The sequence below is a fragment of the Vipera berus genome (assembly GCF_964194415.1).
Source record: "Vipera berus genome assembly, chromosome: 12".
NCBI classification, from domain to species: Eukaryota; Metazoa; Chordata; class Lepidosauria; order Squamata; family Viperidae; genus Vipera; species Vipera berus.
Window position 1 is genome coordinate 14,036,330 of NC_138215.1, and position 16,100 is coordinate 14,052,429.

The 16,100-nt window shown below is 42.0% G+C and overlaps 1 protein-coding gene across 1 annotated transcript in view; it reads right to left on the reverse strand.

Moving 5' to 3' along the window:
* Window positions 1-11,308: 11,308 nt before the first annotated feature.
* PDE8A (phosphodiesterase 8A) overlaps window positions 11,309-16,100 on the reverse strand; it is an 85,757-nt gene continuing 80,965 nt past the window's right edge. The window contains exons 20-22 of the mRNA XM_081337685.1: window positions 14,134-14,301; window positions 13,689-13,818; window positions 11,309-12,288 (exon numbers count right to left, since the gene is read on the reverse strand). Of these exons, the coding sequence (XP_081193811.1) occupies window positions 12,182-12,288; window positions 13,689-13,818; window positions 14,134-14,301 (405 nt within the window). The 3' untranslated portion in view covers window positions 11,309-12,181. The remainder of the gene's footprint in view (window positions 12,289-13,688; window positions 13,819-14,133; window positions 14,302-16,100) is intronic.

A 16,100-nucleotide genomic window follows, 5' to 3' on the forward strand; every position in this document is an offset into this window, starting at 1 on the left:
CTATATGTGTTCAGATGAGTTTCATTGTGCGATTCCAGAGAGAATTGTGGCAGTAGAAGAGGGAAAATGGCTTTTCATCCATGCTTTCTTACTATATATGAAAATGATGGGTGACAGAGAGAGACAGAGAGAGAATAACTGTGAGTCAGAGAGAGAGAGAGAGAGATTGAGAGAGATAAAATTATATCTTATGCTGCTAAATTCTGAAATGAAAAAAAATTATAATCACAGAACTAGATTGGGATGGGATTGGATTCATAGGGGCAATTTTAGTGTTTAACGTCCTGACTGGTGAGTCACCGAATGCCTGAAACAGAGAATAAACAATTGTCTTTCATTTGTAATGTTTACAAAATCTACCTCCATGCCTGGCACTGAGTCGCTTCCAACCCTTATGGGAGGAAAGGCAGATGTCAAAAATGAGAATCTGATCAGATCAGCTGGATTTTAAAGGGAACTGTATACAAAATGCCTTGAAGTATTTTTCTCCCCCCCTCTTATTTAAATTATTTTCTGAAGAGGCAATATCATTAAGAAATAATGGCCTTCTTAGTGTCGATGGAGTTTCCCCACAATTGTATGCCATGCGCAATATATTACCATAATTGAGTCTAATATTAAAAAAGGAAAAATTGCCTTAAAAAAGAAATCAAATGGGCAAAATAGCATAAACAATCTAGATTTTCCAAAAAAAAATTATGACTGGGATTTAGTAGCCAAATATTTTCACAGTTTTTTGGTGTCTAACCTTTACTTGTCTAAAAAGAAAGTGCATTAACACCAAAGCACGGAGAATAATATAAGTGGCAAAGTATTATGCACTTAAATGAATGTGTCTTTGTATACCCATGTTTATTAGTGATAGTGAGCCAAAGATCTTACTTGGAGCCCGGCGATGGGGTGAACCCATTTTTGCCATCTTGATCTTGCTCTCTTTTGTGGTTCAAGGTTGACTTAGACTTCCATTCTTCCGAGGTTAGTAAAATAAAGAGCCAGATTGTTGGGACAATATGTTGACTCTGTAAGCTGCTTAGAGGGCTGTAAAGCACTAAGAAGCGGTATATAAGTCTAAGTGCTAAATGCTTTTGTTATTGCAGGCTAATTCTGGAGTTCGATGCTGACTGGCTCATGGTTGACTTAGCCTTCCATCTTTCTGAGGTCGATAAAAGAAGGACCCAGATTGTTTTGGGGGGGGTCAATATGCTGACTCTGTAAACTGCTTAGAGAGCGCTGTGAAGCGGTATATAAATCTGTGCTATGGCTAGAGCTATTTTTGTATTAATGCTGATTTCTGCATTGTGCAAAGCAGAACAGTAGATGGCAGGAGAGACTTGAAGTTCAGACATTGTTGAAGGCTTTGAGTTCTAGGCCCCTGGTTAGGTGTCAATATTCTTTGGATAAATAAATACATAGAAAGAAGTTGACTCAGTGACATGCATAGGTCTCCTGAAATCACCCTCCTAAACAAAAATATAGGAGAGGGTCTGTCTGGAAACCATGCCAAACTCAGCTTACCAAAAACATTTTGGAAGGTGCTAGATCTCCAAGATTTGCTAATAATCAACCCAACAGGGCAAATGAATTTTTCTTCCAGCGCAAAGAGAACAATTTCATCCTAGTAAAACTTTTAAGAATGTTCCATTCTTTCTCCAACTTCAGTGCTGGAAACCTTGGGTTAAATTGCTCCTCAGCAACAACTGTACAACCTCTGGCTGAAGATTTCCAGCATGGGAGAGTGAATCCATTTATTGTGCCTCCAGGCCATAGATTCTGTTGCTGACTTTCCTTTATCGTCTCCTTTCCTCGAATATTAAGGTAAAATCTCCCCTTTTGTAATGCAAGCTTGTTGAATTGAACCTTATCATTAGGTTTTTCTCTGCAGGAATTAAAACAAAATTAAAGGAGAGTTCAGATTTCTCCTCAAATGATAGTAATGGAGCCTGGAATTTCCAGTTGTAAGTTGAGGCATCCACAGAACCAACCTGATTTTGCATCTTTTTAGTGCTGATTGTATATTGTTTATGCCCTGGTTATTAAGAGAATCCATGCATTCGTATGGGTGTTTTTTGCCAGAAACCAGAAAAGGACATCATAAATTGCAGTCACATGATCACAGAATTTTCTGTTGCAACCATTCTAGAATCTAGTCTAATCTACTCTACTCTAGTCTATTATTATACTACTCTCCTCTACTTCCATTCCATTCCATTACTATTATTCATTACAATTCCACCGTTTCTTGTCATCTTTCATAGAGTTCAGATGCTCAGATACCCAGAGTTCAAACACTAATAGACACATGCAGCCCTTATATGGAATCTCTTTTGTCCTTGCGGATTTTGTTTCCTAAATATTTTTTCTACTTCTGCAAATCCTTTCAAGCACAATAGTTTCCCAGGACCCTTTTTAAATTGCCTAGTAATATCTTAACTCTGCACTTCAGTTTGCCCTTCAGATGTCCTAACTATAACACCTGTCATCTCCCTATGTAAAGATGTCCAAAAGCACCAGGTTGGAGAAGGCAGATAGATGCAGTCTGGGACCAGGGGCTAATTCTTGTTGAATGTCATGAATTACATACTTACAGAACCTTCATTGTTCACGAAGGACCGAAGGTCAAAGAAGAGACTCCTGAACTTTTGCACCCCCTGATCCAGCTGGAGTTCATACTTTATTCTTGGAAATGTCCCTTATTGACCTAGAGAAAAAGGCAGCTGTTCGATTCCCATATATGTAATCAACTGGCCTAAGAGACAATGTGTGAGCCAATTCTGCTGAGCCTCAATCAAATTTCTGAGATTCTTGTGTGGGAAAGGGCTTCTGTCAATGGCCAGATTTAAGGCATTCTTGGTTGATTGTGACTTAACAAAAGCCATGTTCTGGACTGCTGTTTCTCTTAAATTCCTTGTGTGTCTAACTACACTTGACCAAATAAAATATTATCCTACTCTACTCTACTCTACTCTACTCTACTCTACTCCTTTCCTTTCCTTTCCTTTCCTTTCCTTTCCTTTCCTTTCCTTTCCTTTCCTTTCCTTTCCTTTCCTTTCCTTTCCTTTCCTTTCCTTTCCTTTCCTGCCCTGCCCTGCCCTGCCCTGCCCTGCCCTGCCCTGCCCTGCCCTGCCTTGCCCCGCCCTACCCCACCCAACCCCACCCCACCCCACCATACTCTTCTGTTTTGTTCCCATTCCATTCCATTCTAGCACAGCTATCAAATGTTCAGATCTGAAACTTACAGCCTGCTCCCTTGCTTTTTATTCAGTTCCTTATCACTCATCCCAGGTTAGATGCCTCCTTTGGATTAAACAAAAATCAAACCGGTCTTCCCATCACTGATGTCTTTCAGACACATTGGTCTTAAACTCCTGGATACAAACATTTGGTTTCTAGCAATGTCACAGTCCAACTTCCAAATGCACCAGATTTCTTTGGTACTTAACAGTTCTTTCCCCAACCTATTTCCCCAACCTGAAGACCTATTTATTTGAACAAGCCGGTCTGGCCTGATGGGGGATGTGTTGGGGTTTTTTATTGTGGTTTTTTTACATTATTATTTATTGTTTTAGCTCGGGCTTTGTATTTAATTCTCTTTTTAACATTTGTACCTTGTATTTTATATGTGCCCTGTTCACCGCCCTGAGTCCTTCGGGAGAAGGGCGGTATACAAATATAATAAACTATAAACTATAAACCAAAACTAAATTTCAGCTTTAAGGCAGATTAGAAGAAGGGAAGATGAAAACTAGAATCTCTCTTCACATTGGGCCCCCAACTTCAATGGAACCATTTCCCCCTTATTGCTCTTAAATCTTATAGTAGCTACTTCAGGTCAAGGAGAACCAGGTGTCATCCAGAGTCACGCAAGAGTCTGGAGAAGGTCTTCCAGTTGGGGAATCCACAAATCAACCAGTTCTGTGCTCCAGGCTCCATACCGTTCATCTTGAAAGAAATGCATCAGTTCAGCCACCCAAGTCGCCCAATCGGGTGATGTTCCAGCTGCATATATGAAGGGGGGTCGAATGCCAACGTTCGTTAGTGGTTAATGTATAATGTTGGACTTTTCAGCTATAAGCAGCGCTACATAGTATCGTGAATAAATTCCACACTGTAAATATTTACAGAGTCAATACTGCATGTGTCAGAGATGTTTAATTACCTTGGGCTTGCGGTCTGTTGTGGTTCAAAGTAAATTTAGTACTAACAGTTCAGCTTGGCTTCTATTTCTCTCAGCCCCCATCCTCTCTTGCATCCACCCAAGCTGATGAATCAGTTGGACTTATTTAATATTTGTTTGGACTTGCTCTACACGGCGGCCCTTTTTTTTTCCTTCCCTCCCCCACGTCTTGCTAAATGACGTTCCGCTAATGAAGAATCAAAGCGTTTTTAATTCATCTGGCACGCATAACAATCACCTCACTCTATTTGGTTGTGTGTTCGTACCCAGTGTTACCCAGGTCACATGCTACGATGGTACAAAATGCTAAATCCTGATTAGTTTTAACCTTTGGTTAGTTTGTGCGTGGTTTTGTGGGATTCAGCGGCTGAGCTAAGTCAGTCAGTCGATGATGCTACTGTGTCAAGCCAGAATGTCAAATCAATTCGGCAATCAAGTCTGTTGTGCAAACTCAGTTGACTAGGTGTGCATGATTAGACATGCAGTTTTTAAAGTTGTAATAGTTTGGGGTCTCTACTCAATACAAATAAGCATGCAGAATGCTTTTAAAAAATCTGTGTACAAAATACTGAGCTTGTCAACCCTCCCCAACTCTCAATCATAATGAATATAAAAGGACGACTAGCATCAACCATTATAAAGAAAGCCAGTTTGGTGAGGTGATCAAGGTGCTGGCCTAGAAACCAGGAGTCAGTGAGTTCTACTCCCACCATAGGCATGAAAGCCAACTGGGTGACTTTGCCAATCATAGAAGAGGGTGAGTTCTAGTCCCACCTTAGGCATGAAAGCCAACTGGGTGACTTTGAACCAATCATAGAAGATGGTGAGTTCTAGTCCCGCCTTAGGCATGAAAGCCAACTGGGTGACTGAGCCAATCATAGAAGACGGTGAGTTCTAGTCCCACCTTAGGCATGAAAGCCAACTGGGTGACTTTGAGCCAATCATAGAAGACGGTGAGTTCTAGTCCCACCTTAGGCATGAAAGCCAACTGGGTGACTTTGAGCCAATCATAGAAGAGGGTGAGTTCTAGTCCTGCCTTAGGCATGAAAGCCAACTGGGTGACTTTGAGCCAGTCCCTCTTTCTCAGCCCAATCCACCTCACAGGACTGTTGTTGTGCAGAAAACAGCAGGAGACAATATTTTGTACACTGTCTTGAATCATACAAATAAAATATGGTTAATTGTTGTCCTGTTTTCTTGACTATAATAAAGAGAAGCAAAAGAAGTATTTGGCGACACACAATGGGGCATTTCAGAATTTGGTATCAGAAGTATTTGTAAAATTCCTCATACAATTGGTACTGTTTTAGTGGTTTTTTTAAGGAAAGTCACATCCAGAATTAAATACAAGTAGAAGGGTAGAAGCAAGAAAAATCCTTGATGATTTTGTTTGCCTTGCTTTGTTCAACACCATTGGCTATTGCTGCTTTGTGGGATGGGAATGAACCCGGTTCAAGAGCACAAGACTCCATTTGTATGTAGGACATCCCAGATTCACGTCACACGCAGCCAAGTGATCAGCAGTGCTCCCACAGCATTATCAGATGATACCCATGGGAGCCCAAAAATTAATTTCAAACAAAGAGGTGAGTTTGTGAGATGTGGTCATTTAATGAGATTTTGGTGGCATTTAATATTCTTGAGGCACCTGATAATTCTAAAGGCTGCTGAGCCCTGATTTTCAGGACATAAAAAGCCATCATCTCTGTTTACAAACCATAATGAACTCAAGTTCCAAAACACAATATGCCTTCAACAAAGATTTATAAATCAGGGGCTGGGTGTGCATCCCAGATGGTGCAATGAGTGAATTCCACAAATCTAAGACAGTTCTGTGCAGAAGAGTCTTACAGCTGCATTTCTGCTTTGCAGACTTGTTGAAAAGGCAGAAACGAATAATCCCAAACAACTCCAATTAGTTATTTCAATGAAGGGCGGGAAATCACATTAGTCAGAATGGGCTGGCCCTGCAACTTTGAGGAATAAATGGCACACATACAGTATACTTTAGAAGATCCATACTGTAAGTTTCCTGTATTTATTTCCTGCAGAGCTTTAATGTCCTTTCCTGTTGCCCATGTGATTCAGCTGTCCAGGAATGCTTCCAGAGAAATCAAATATTGATCAGGCAATGCTGAAATATTAACTACCATTTCGTTATTCATCATTTATGTTATTACTCCTTTCCTTTCTGTGTAATTCTTAGAGACAGGAAAGAATAAAAAAAAATAGACTCATCAACAAGAGATTTCTTTAAAAAATGCTGTCACTTCACTAAACTTCTAAGCTGCAGAAAGGTTTTAATTAAGGCAACCTGTCAGCCCATTAGATTAATTTGCTTAGGGAAATGATGCCACATTGCTCGGAAAACAACTCCGCAAAAAACTTTATAGTCATGCTGCTATCTCCAAGGACAGAAGAAAATAATGAGGAAGTCATGTAATTGCTGGAATCCTGATGCCAGTAAAAGGTTTGATGCCAATTTTTTTTTTACCAGCCAAGGATCAGTTCACCAACAGGCTCAAAAGTCGCCCTATTGGCTGAATAGGAAAGAGTTCCCTGCCTTATTACTGCTTTACGAATATTTGTGTTTGCACTGAACAACTCAAGAAGATTGAAGACCACTTTCAAGAAATAGGTACCCCGTTTTTTCCAGGCTAAAAAAAAAAGAGATCAAATAGCCCTGCAGTATCCTGTACCTCTACTTCTGACTATAACTCAGCCTTGGGAAAGGAGAAGAAATGGAGGTAACAGCGATTGCCTTATCTCCCATCTTGACTATGATCAAGGAGCGATGGTTCCATCAAGATTTATTGCAGGATTGCTTTGCCAATGATAGCAGCTTGATTCTGGAGGAGCGAAGGCCAGGTATTTGCACTGAAGTCACTACTCAGACCGGGGATAAGCGTCTGGGGCCCACTGATAATTGGACTGGAAGAACCATGCCTTCTAAGAGTAGAGGTCTTAATTTTTGCCACGGTTACGGCTCTGGATTCAGACAAGCACCTTTTGTGTGGAAAAACCTTTGGCTCAAGATCTAATCTTACAAGCTAAATCTAACTTCAGCAGTTGGGAGTCTTAAAAAGGAGTGGATAAATGGGAAAAGCCAGTTTGGTGTAGTGGTTAAGGCAGGGGTGTCAAACTCAATTTCATTGAAGGCCGCATCAGCATTGCAGTTGCCCTCAGGGGGCCGGGTGGGTATGGCCAGGGTGGGCGTGGCCTACTGGGTGGGCGTGGCTAGAGTGCGTGTGGCCTACTGGGTGGGCGTGGCCAGCTCTACATGGTTCGCATCAAGGGTGCCTATGGGGGCCTGGGCAGGAGTGGGACAGATCTGAGGGTCTCTGGCAGAAGGAGGGTCTCTGGGCCAAGGCAGTGGGAGCCGTTCCCTCACTGTTTCCAGGATGGCTTTGCGGGCCACATGAAACCACTTCGCGGGCCGGATTCGGCCCCTGGGCCTTGTGTTTGACATGTCTGTGTTAAGGCATCAGGCTAGGAACCAGGAGATTGTGAATTCTAGTGCCGCCTTAGTGCAGAGAAGAGCAAGAAAAAATGATTAGCTGGCCGAAAGCTAAAACATATGAAGAAGGGTTGCATGAATTGGGTATGTTTAGTTTATTGAAAAGAAGGATCAGAGGTGACATGATAGCAGTGTTCCAATATCTCAGGGGCTGCCCCAAAGAAGAGGGAATCAAGCTGTTCTCCAAAGGACCTGAAGGCAGGACAAGAAGCAATGGATGGAAACTAATCAAGGAGAGAAGCAACCTAGAACTAAGGAGAAACTTCCTGACAGTTAGAACAATTAATCAGTGGAACAACTCCAGACGTTGTGAATGCTCCAACACTGGAAGTTTTTAAGAAGAGACTGGACAGACATTTGACTGAAATGGTATAGGGTTTCCTGTCTGAGCAGGGGGTTGGACTAGAAGACCCCCAAGGTCCCTTCCAACTCTTGTTATTCTTAAGCACAAAAGCCAGCCGGGGCACTTTGGACCAATCACCAGGAGACAGTGAGTTCTATTCCCACCTTAGGCATGAAGCCAGCTGGGTGAACATGAGTCAGTCATTCTATCCCAGCCTGGGAAGCCGGCAAGGGCAAACCACTTCTGAAACCTCACCAAGAAAACTGCAGGGGCTGTCTAGCAATCCAAAAGAAGAAGAAGAAGAAGAAGGAGAAGGAGAAGGAGAAGGAGAAGGAGAAGGAGAAGAAGGAGAAGAAGGAGAAGAAGAAGAAGAAGAAGAAGAAGAAGAAGAAGAAGAAGAAGAAGAAGAAGAAGAAGAAGAAGAAGAAGAAGAAGAAGAAGAAGAAGAAGAAGAAGAAAAGCAGAGTTGATGGCACGCACAAATCAAACAAATAGAAAAAGAGGGAGGCAGAGGCCCCCATGGAAAAACATAAGAAATCTGCAAGAGGAAAGAGAAATGACAGCTTTAGACCACATACCTGAAAATAATGGTTCCTTGAGCCAAAAGGGGAAAAAAACCCTTTTTGGGAGGCTTAATTTCTCTAAAATTAATAGATGAGAGTGTGGAGCTGATTCAGGGAGGGAAAGAATTTGGAAGTTAGGATATTGTAGATACAGACCCATAAATTTCAGACCAATTTCCCCGCTCCCGTGGAAACCTATGCATTTCAGTGCTATTAATATATATGCATGTCCAAATCTGGAGTAATGGAAAGTTTTTGGGTTTCTCACAACACAGCTGAACACAACGGGTGTCTGACGCAATTCAACGGTGTGTCCTACTCCCCCCACCCCTAGTTTGCCCAAGGAATGAGGATTAAGAAGGAATAAACATTAATAATAATAATGATTTTCAAAAGTCAAGCTGCGTCAGTAGACGTACGTGAAGAACAAAGCAGGGAGAGAAGTTTCACGGTTTATTTTTAAAAGGAAGGGTTCAGTGGCCCATGAAATAGTGTGAGAGATTTTAAAAATAAATAAGGGGGAAATGGCTGAGAGGGAATGGCTAAAACTTTACAAAATATACATTTTTAACCCCACCTTTCCAGCCCACCCCACCCCTCCACCCCTCTTCTGCTCTCTGCTAGAAGAGTCTAGTCAGATTGCAAACATCTTGGAAATGTAGCATTTCTATTGTGTTGTGTTTTTTGTTTTGTTTTTTTTCATTTTTCTTAAAAATAAACTTTCAAGGCAAGAGCAGACATTTCTCAGGATGGGAACATAGCATACACTTCAAAGCAAGCCCATCATCCTCACCCCACACCCCACCCCCACTGGGCCTCTGGGGAGTACCTTGTGTAGGGTTTTGCAGAGTTATGCAGAAATCTGCCCTTTGGGGAGGTCTGGCTGATTTAAGTCTCAGAGACAGCGGGGAAAATGATAAAGGATACTTGGTGAAGGACAGCGGAGAACATTAATGATCACCGTACAACAGAGGCTGGGGATTTTCTAAGTTTTTTTTTTAAAGAATGGGCTGAGAAAGTCAATTAACCTGAAGAGTGCCTGAGTATCTACTGGCCACTAGTTGGACTTATTAGGTAAATGTAAAGGTTCCCCCGCACATGCGTGCTAGTCATTTCCGACTCTAAGGGCCAGTGCTCATCTCCGTTTCAAAGCCGAAGAGCCAGCACTTGTCCGAGGACGTCTCCGTGGTCATGTGGCCGGCATGACTAGACACCAAAGACGCACGGAACACAGTGGTCCCTATTTTTCTACTTGCATTTTTACGTGCTTTCAAACTGCTAGGTTGGCAGAAGCTGGGACGAGTAACAGGCGCTCACTGTTACGCAGCACTCGGGATTCGACCAGCCAAACTGCCGACCTTCTGATCGACAAGCTCAGCATCCTAACCCACTGAGCCACCGCGTCCGTATTAGTTGGACTTATTAGCCTGAGTCTAATATCCACAGTGGAGACGTAATAACAGAGCAAAGTTGTGTAATATTTTAAGTTTCTCACACACGTGTCTGATGAATGAGGCTCTTTTCGTGAATTGTGTTTTAGCTCAGCATCTTCTTTGCCTTCTCTGGGGAGTCCTCCACGACGTATTGCCACAACAGAGCCCAAACTTTCCGTTGTTAAGCAAGACAGCTTGTTGAGGCAGTTTTGCTCCACTTTTCTCGCCCCACGAGGACCACTGCAGTGAGTAACAAGGCTGTTAAGCAAATCCCCCACTGACCTTGCTTGTCAGAAGGTCGTAAAAGGAGATTGCCTGACTCCGGGACACTGCAACGGTCGTAAATGAGAGCCAGTTGCCAAGTGTCCAGATTTCGATCACGTGACCGTGGGGACGCGACAATGATCGTTAAGGGTGAAAATGAGTCGCTTTTTTTCACTGGGGTTGTAACTTTGTACGGTCACTAAACAAATGGCCGTAAGTGGAGTGGACTGCCCGTATTAGCAATTGCCACAACTCGGTTATCTTTACGAGCAGCCTGGTGGCCTTCCTCATTTTTTTCTCTGTGCAAAGGTCAGAGAAAAAGGGAGCCTCTTGCAAAAAAAAAATAATAAGGGGGCGGGATGTGCCTATTGAATCCACCATGCACGGATGCCCTTATTTTGAACTACTAAGCCAGCAGACAAGGTAGTCCAGAACATCCCCTTCGACCTTGGATAAGAACTCAAGACTTAGTTGTAGGTAGTCCCTGAACTTACAACAGCAATTGAGACCAGATTTTTTGTTGCTAAGTGATACAGTCGTAAAGCAAGGATGGGCAAGAGGGGTCTATGACAATTCACCACAGACAACTCGCTGCGGCCAGCTTGCCACATGTCCGTGGTCTACTTGCCACGGTCAACTCACTGCAGGGCGAGAGTTATACCGATATCAAAGAAACGGTGGAATAGAATCATCGAAGACAGGATGCAAAAGGAGGGGCAGAATGAAATGTGGATGGCCAAAATCCAAACGTTTTATTTATTTATTTAAAATAAATAGAATTGTTAAATTGTCCCACGGCGAGTTGCCCGTGGTGAGTTGTCCCATTCCATGTGCAAGAGGCGCCGGTCAGGAAGGGAATTGCAAAGGCTGCTTGTAACCATTATTCAGGGGCACAGTAACTTCAAAGGCTTGCTAAACAAATGGTTGTAACTTGAGGACTTTTTCTAATATAAAACCAACATAGCCATCAATTCCGCCCACCCACCCACCCACCCCTGCTTCCCATGTGCAATAAAAGGTCATATTCACTGCCCGCCCTTTTTGCAATCTGAGAAGAAAATGCACAATGAGTTAGGAATCATGAAAAACCGTTAACGGGTCTAGAGGTTGGCTTTGGCATTTATAGTCTTTATAAATTTTATAGAAAATATTCAACATCTAACAAAATAAATAAAACATATTTTAATCAGAGGGGCCTAACGATCAGCTTCAGAAAATCTACAGGGCAAGGGGGAAGGAGAGGCGTCCATTGGTTTGCTTCCGTTTGCGACTAAATTGTGAGAGAACTCTTTCGCAATAGTGCTCGGGATGCAGTGACCGCCCTTTCAGCGACGTGAAAAAATACAGTCAAGTCCATTTCAGAAGATTTAAAAAAAAGGAGAGCTCCTTCAGGAGGAGTTCGTATTGTCAGTGTCGGATTGTTCCATGTACCTGTTTCAGTTTTTATTGTATTGTTTTAGTGCTCATGATAAAGATTCTCATAACGTTTATGAGTTCCACACGGTGAGGAGCGTTTTTCTTCTCCTTCACTTGCTCTTCTAAAGAAACCATATGCTAAGAAGAGGGTCTCTCCAAACATCACCTCCAAGCATGCTGATATTGCGAGCAATTAGGCCCACCCTACAATTCTCTCTGAGGCGGGCATCCATCCAGTGTAATTCAGCTTGAAAAGTAGAGTCACCTCTTCCATTGCTAGATGATGGATGGAGAAGAGGGTCCTTCTGACCTTGAGGCTCTTCAGATTGTCCAACCTCCCCATGGCGGGGAACAAAAAAGGTCTTGGTGTCATCCCGAAGAGACCAAACCAATCTGAAAAATCGCAACCAAAGGCAAGTTTGAAGGAACCAGCTTCCTGAAAGACGATACACATGTCTGATGGTCTGATAGCTATTCAGGGGGTGCCCGAAGAGTCCTCAGCTTCTTCTCATCCAGCCCCTTCCAATACTTGAAGTTGTTGTCTAGGTGTTGCATCAGATTTGGTAGATCTGCAAAAGCTAGAAAAGACAACGGTAAAGTTATTGTCACCTTTGGTAACGGGTCCAAAGATTGGGAAAGTTGGGGGCTTGTTTTCTTAATTGTGAGGAGTGGGGGAGGCTATGGACCATCTACAGCTTCAGAGATGCAAGCTGTCCCTCCTTTTTGGTACCCCAGCCCCCCCCAGAGCTCTTCTTGATCATAAGGGCTGAAAACAGATGGGTGCCCATTTTTCATGATTTTGAGCTAGAAAGTAGCGATAGCAACAGCAATAAGATTTAGACTAATATACAGTCCCATAGCGCTTTATAGCACTCTCTGGCTGGTTTATTTATAATTATTATAAATAATAATAAATATTTATTATGTGCATATTGCCCCCAACAATCTGGAACCTCATTTTACTGCACTGGGAAGCATGGAAGGCTGAGCCAACTTTAAGCCCTGCTAGGATCAAATTCTAGGCTGTGGGCAGAGTTTTACCTCCACGACTGCCCTTTAATCATTACACCACAAGTGCTCATGAAACTTACCATCGAATAGAAACCATAAGATGGTCATGCTTTCTTAAAACAACAAACATCATTCCATACATTCACCTCAAACTCAATCCTATCCAAATGTGTATCCTCACCCTTCTCTAAAAATATTAAATCTTAGCTCTTGGTTATTACAATACTGAAAACAGAGTTAAGATCGTTTAGATTTGATATCCCTGTTTTTATGTTTCCCACCTGAAAACAGCAGAAAGCAACCTGCCAATTTTTAGTAGTATGTCACCAAGAGAGATATAAGATAAGATAACCTTTATTGTCATTTTTTTTTTACTATGGGCACATTGGCACACACTAAAAATGAAATTATATTGCTTGCTCTCAAAAGTGTACACATACATAACACGCATTTAAACGTGCTATATACAACATATCTACAAACCTACATCCTTACATATAAATATTAATCACTGTCCGTGTGGAATACATAGCAGAAAAAGGAAGCTTTAGAGTTCACAAAGTTAATACTGTATAGAACAAAACTGTGACTGAATTCAGAAGGAATTCAGAATAGGTCACACAGACACACACACACACACACACACACACACACACAAAACCTACCATATTTTCCGGCGTATAAGACGACTTTTTAACCCATGAAAATCATCTCAAAAGTTGGGGGGTCGTCTTATACGCCCAGTCGTCTTATACGCCGGAAAATACGGTATCCTGGAGCACAGGTTGCCCACTCTTGTCCTTGAGCAACTCAATCAGGACCATATGTTTCCCTCCCCCTCATAATCCTTCCGCAATCTAATCAGTAATGAAGAATAAGCAAAAGATGGACAGTTCCTACTGGTAGGTCATGAAAAAATGTTTTTTTCTCTCTCTTTCTTCTGTGTCAGGGAGAAGAAATGGCTTACCATCCCAAGCATCAAACATGTCCGTGATGAAATAATCAATGAATGACATTTGAGATTTAGGGATACTGCAAGTATTCCTGTCAAAAACCGGCATCACAACAGGTAAACCTTGCCTCTTCTCATCATCGGTCTACAAAAAAAAAAACAAAAAAAAACCCAATGCACACAATTATTTGGTTTATTACTACTAACAATATCTCCTCTAGTCCCATTAGTGCTGTGTATCTGAAACCGACAGGGAAGGAGCAAAGATCCACTTGTGTATTTGAGAAATACGACAACATGGCAAGAAACTGAAGTGTCATTGTTCGATTGAACAGGGCCACCAAAGAGGTTTAGAGGCCAGGAAAAGGTTCACCTTCACCTCCATTTTGTTTTTCATCTCCTGGGAAAAATGAAGACCGACATCCAGCGGGAATTTCTTCAGCTTTCTATCTTAGCTCACCTGTGCAAAATATTCCTCTGAGATGCGACCTGCCCACTCAATGCACTGTTCCAATGGACGGCAGGGGTTGGAAACATCAGCACACTTAATTAGCATCCTTTTGATCAGGATTCGATTCTCAGGAGACGTCAGGACATTTTTGATGGGATCACCATCGCCATTTGAACTCTTAGGAAAACACAATTTACAAATATTATTGTCAACTATGCTTCTCTCTCTCTCTCCCTCCCTCCCTCCCCGTCTCTCTCTCTCTCTCTCTCTCTCTCTCTCTCTCTCTCTCTCTCTCTCTCTCTCTCTCTCTCTCTCTCTCTCTCTCTCTCTCTCTCTCACCATAGATTCAGAATAGCTTTTGTCCAACTTCACCTGGCAATTAAGCTTCACTTTTTGGCACTGCAAGATGGAGACCAGGAACTGGCAAAATGGCGGCCTTAGATACTAAAGTGATGGTAACAGTTCCAGAATAACAGTTCTAGAATCATAGGAACATGAAGCTTGAAGGGCCACTATAAAAGCCAACTTTCTCCTCACTGTCAAAATTCAAATTATAGCATCCTTGATTGAACTCTTTTGCCCAAACACATCCAGTAAAGGGAGTTCAGCCATCAGTTCTATGGTTGAATGGAAACCTTGTCATTGAACTTTATTATTCTACTCTGGAACTACAAAGTACAAACCTTGATGCTTTTCTATACTTCAAAAGCGTCCCCCCAAGTCTTCTTTCTCAAGGTTAATCAACATATCCCGTACCCCCAACATTTTGTAGGGACTAGATTTCAGTTCCTTAATTATCCTTGTAGCTTTTCCCTGATCCTGGTTCAATCTATTCTCATCTTCCTTAAAGTGTGATGTCCAAAGTCATACTGCGATGGAATTTATTCAAAGCAGAATCAAGCAGAATACCTCTGTAACCCGGAACACGATTTTGTTTTTATATCCTTGTTTGTATTTACTGTATCAGATAGAGCGGGCTGGGTAAGCAGGTAGATTAATTTTTGATTTGCTTAAGCAATTCAGATGGGCGCACATTGATATTTACTCCAATTTACCTTTCCATTTCTGTAGAGAATCTCTGGAGAAATGTGTGAATTTTAAAGGAGGCTCATGAACGGGAAAGGTTGCTACACGCACACCCTACAAAGGGAGCGGTCACAGAATCTGGGCATCTCAGTTCCCATCCTAAGCTCAGCCTCTTCATGAGGTCATTTTTTTCCCCTCCCCAAATGATGTCTTCAAGAGCTTTCCAACATTCATCCAAAAACTGCTGGGATAACTAAAGGAATTGGAACTTCAGTTCCTGTTTTAAAATACTTGGGCCTGATCCAGTTTTTTGCTGAATAAATGGAAACAGTTCATGGATCTCTCAAAGAAGCTCTTTGTGAAGAGTGCAGAAATGCTTCTGCAAAGGCTGCTAAAAAGCCCTCCCAACACAGAGGAAGATTTCAATCCACCAAGCAAAAGTAAACAGCAGAGGAAAGGAAAAAAAAAAGCAAGAAAGGCTAAAGGGACCCTGAATTTTCAGCACGTCTTTTTCTCCCAGAACTTCAGAAAAGGCAAAGATTTCTTTCGCGAAGGAGATGAACTCTCAAAAAAGCATCACAGCATCCATTGGAAAAACGTCAAGTTAATTCTTCGGGAAAGGGTGGATCCCTGGTTTTTAAAATCCCAAATTTAGAAACTTCAAAAATCCCAAATTTTGAAAAGATTTCCTCCTCAGCTGTTGGCAGGAATGAAGTGGCAAACAGACCAAAAGCCACATCTTCCACAACACGGCACGTAGAAGTAGTAAAAGGCATAACTATTTCAAATTGGAATGAAACGAGTAAAGGCATTACCCTCCTCTTTTGTGACTCTGTGGTTTTAGGGTTCTAAGCTACCTTGACAAAAGTTACAGGCACATCTATGTAACGTAATGAAAATAAGCCAAGCGTGGCTTAATATGTTGTGGAATATGTTCCTCAGAGAATTAG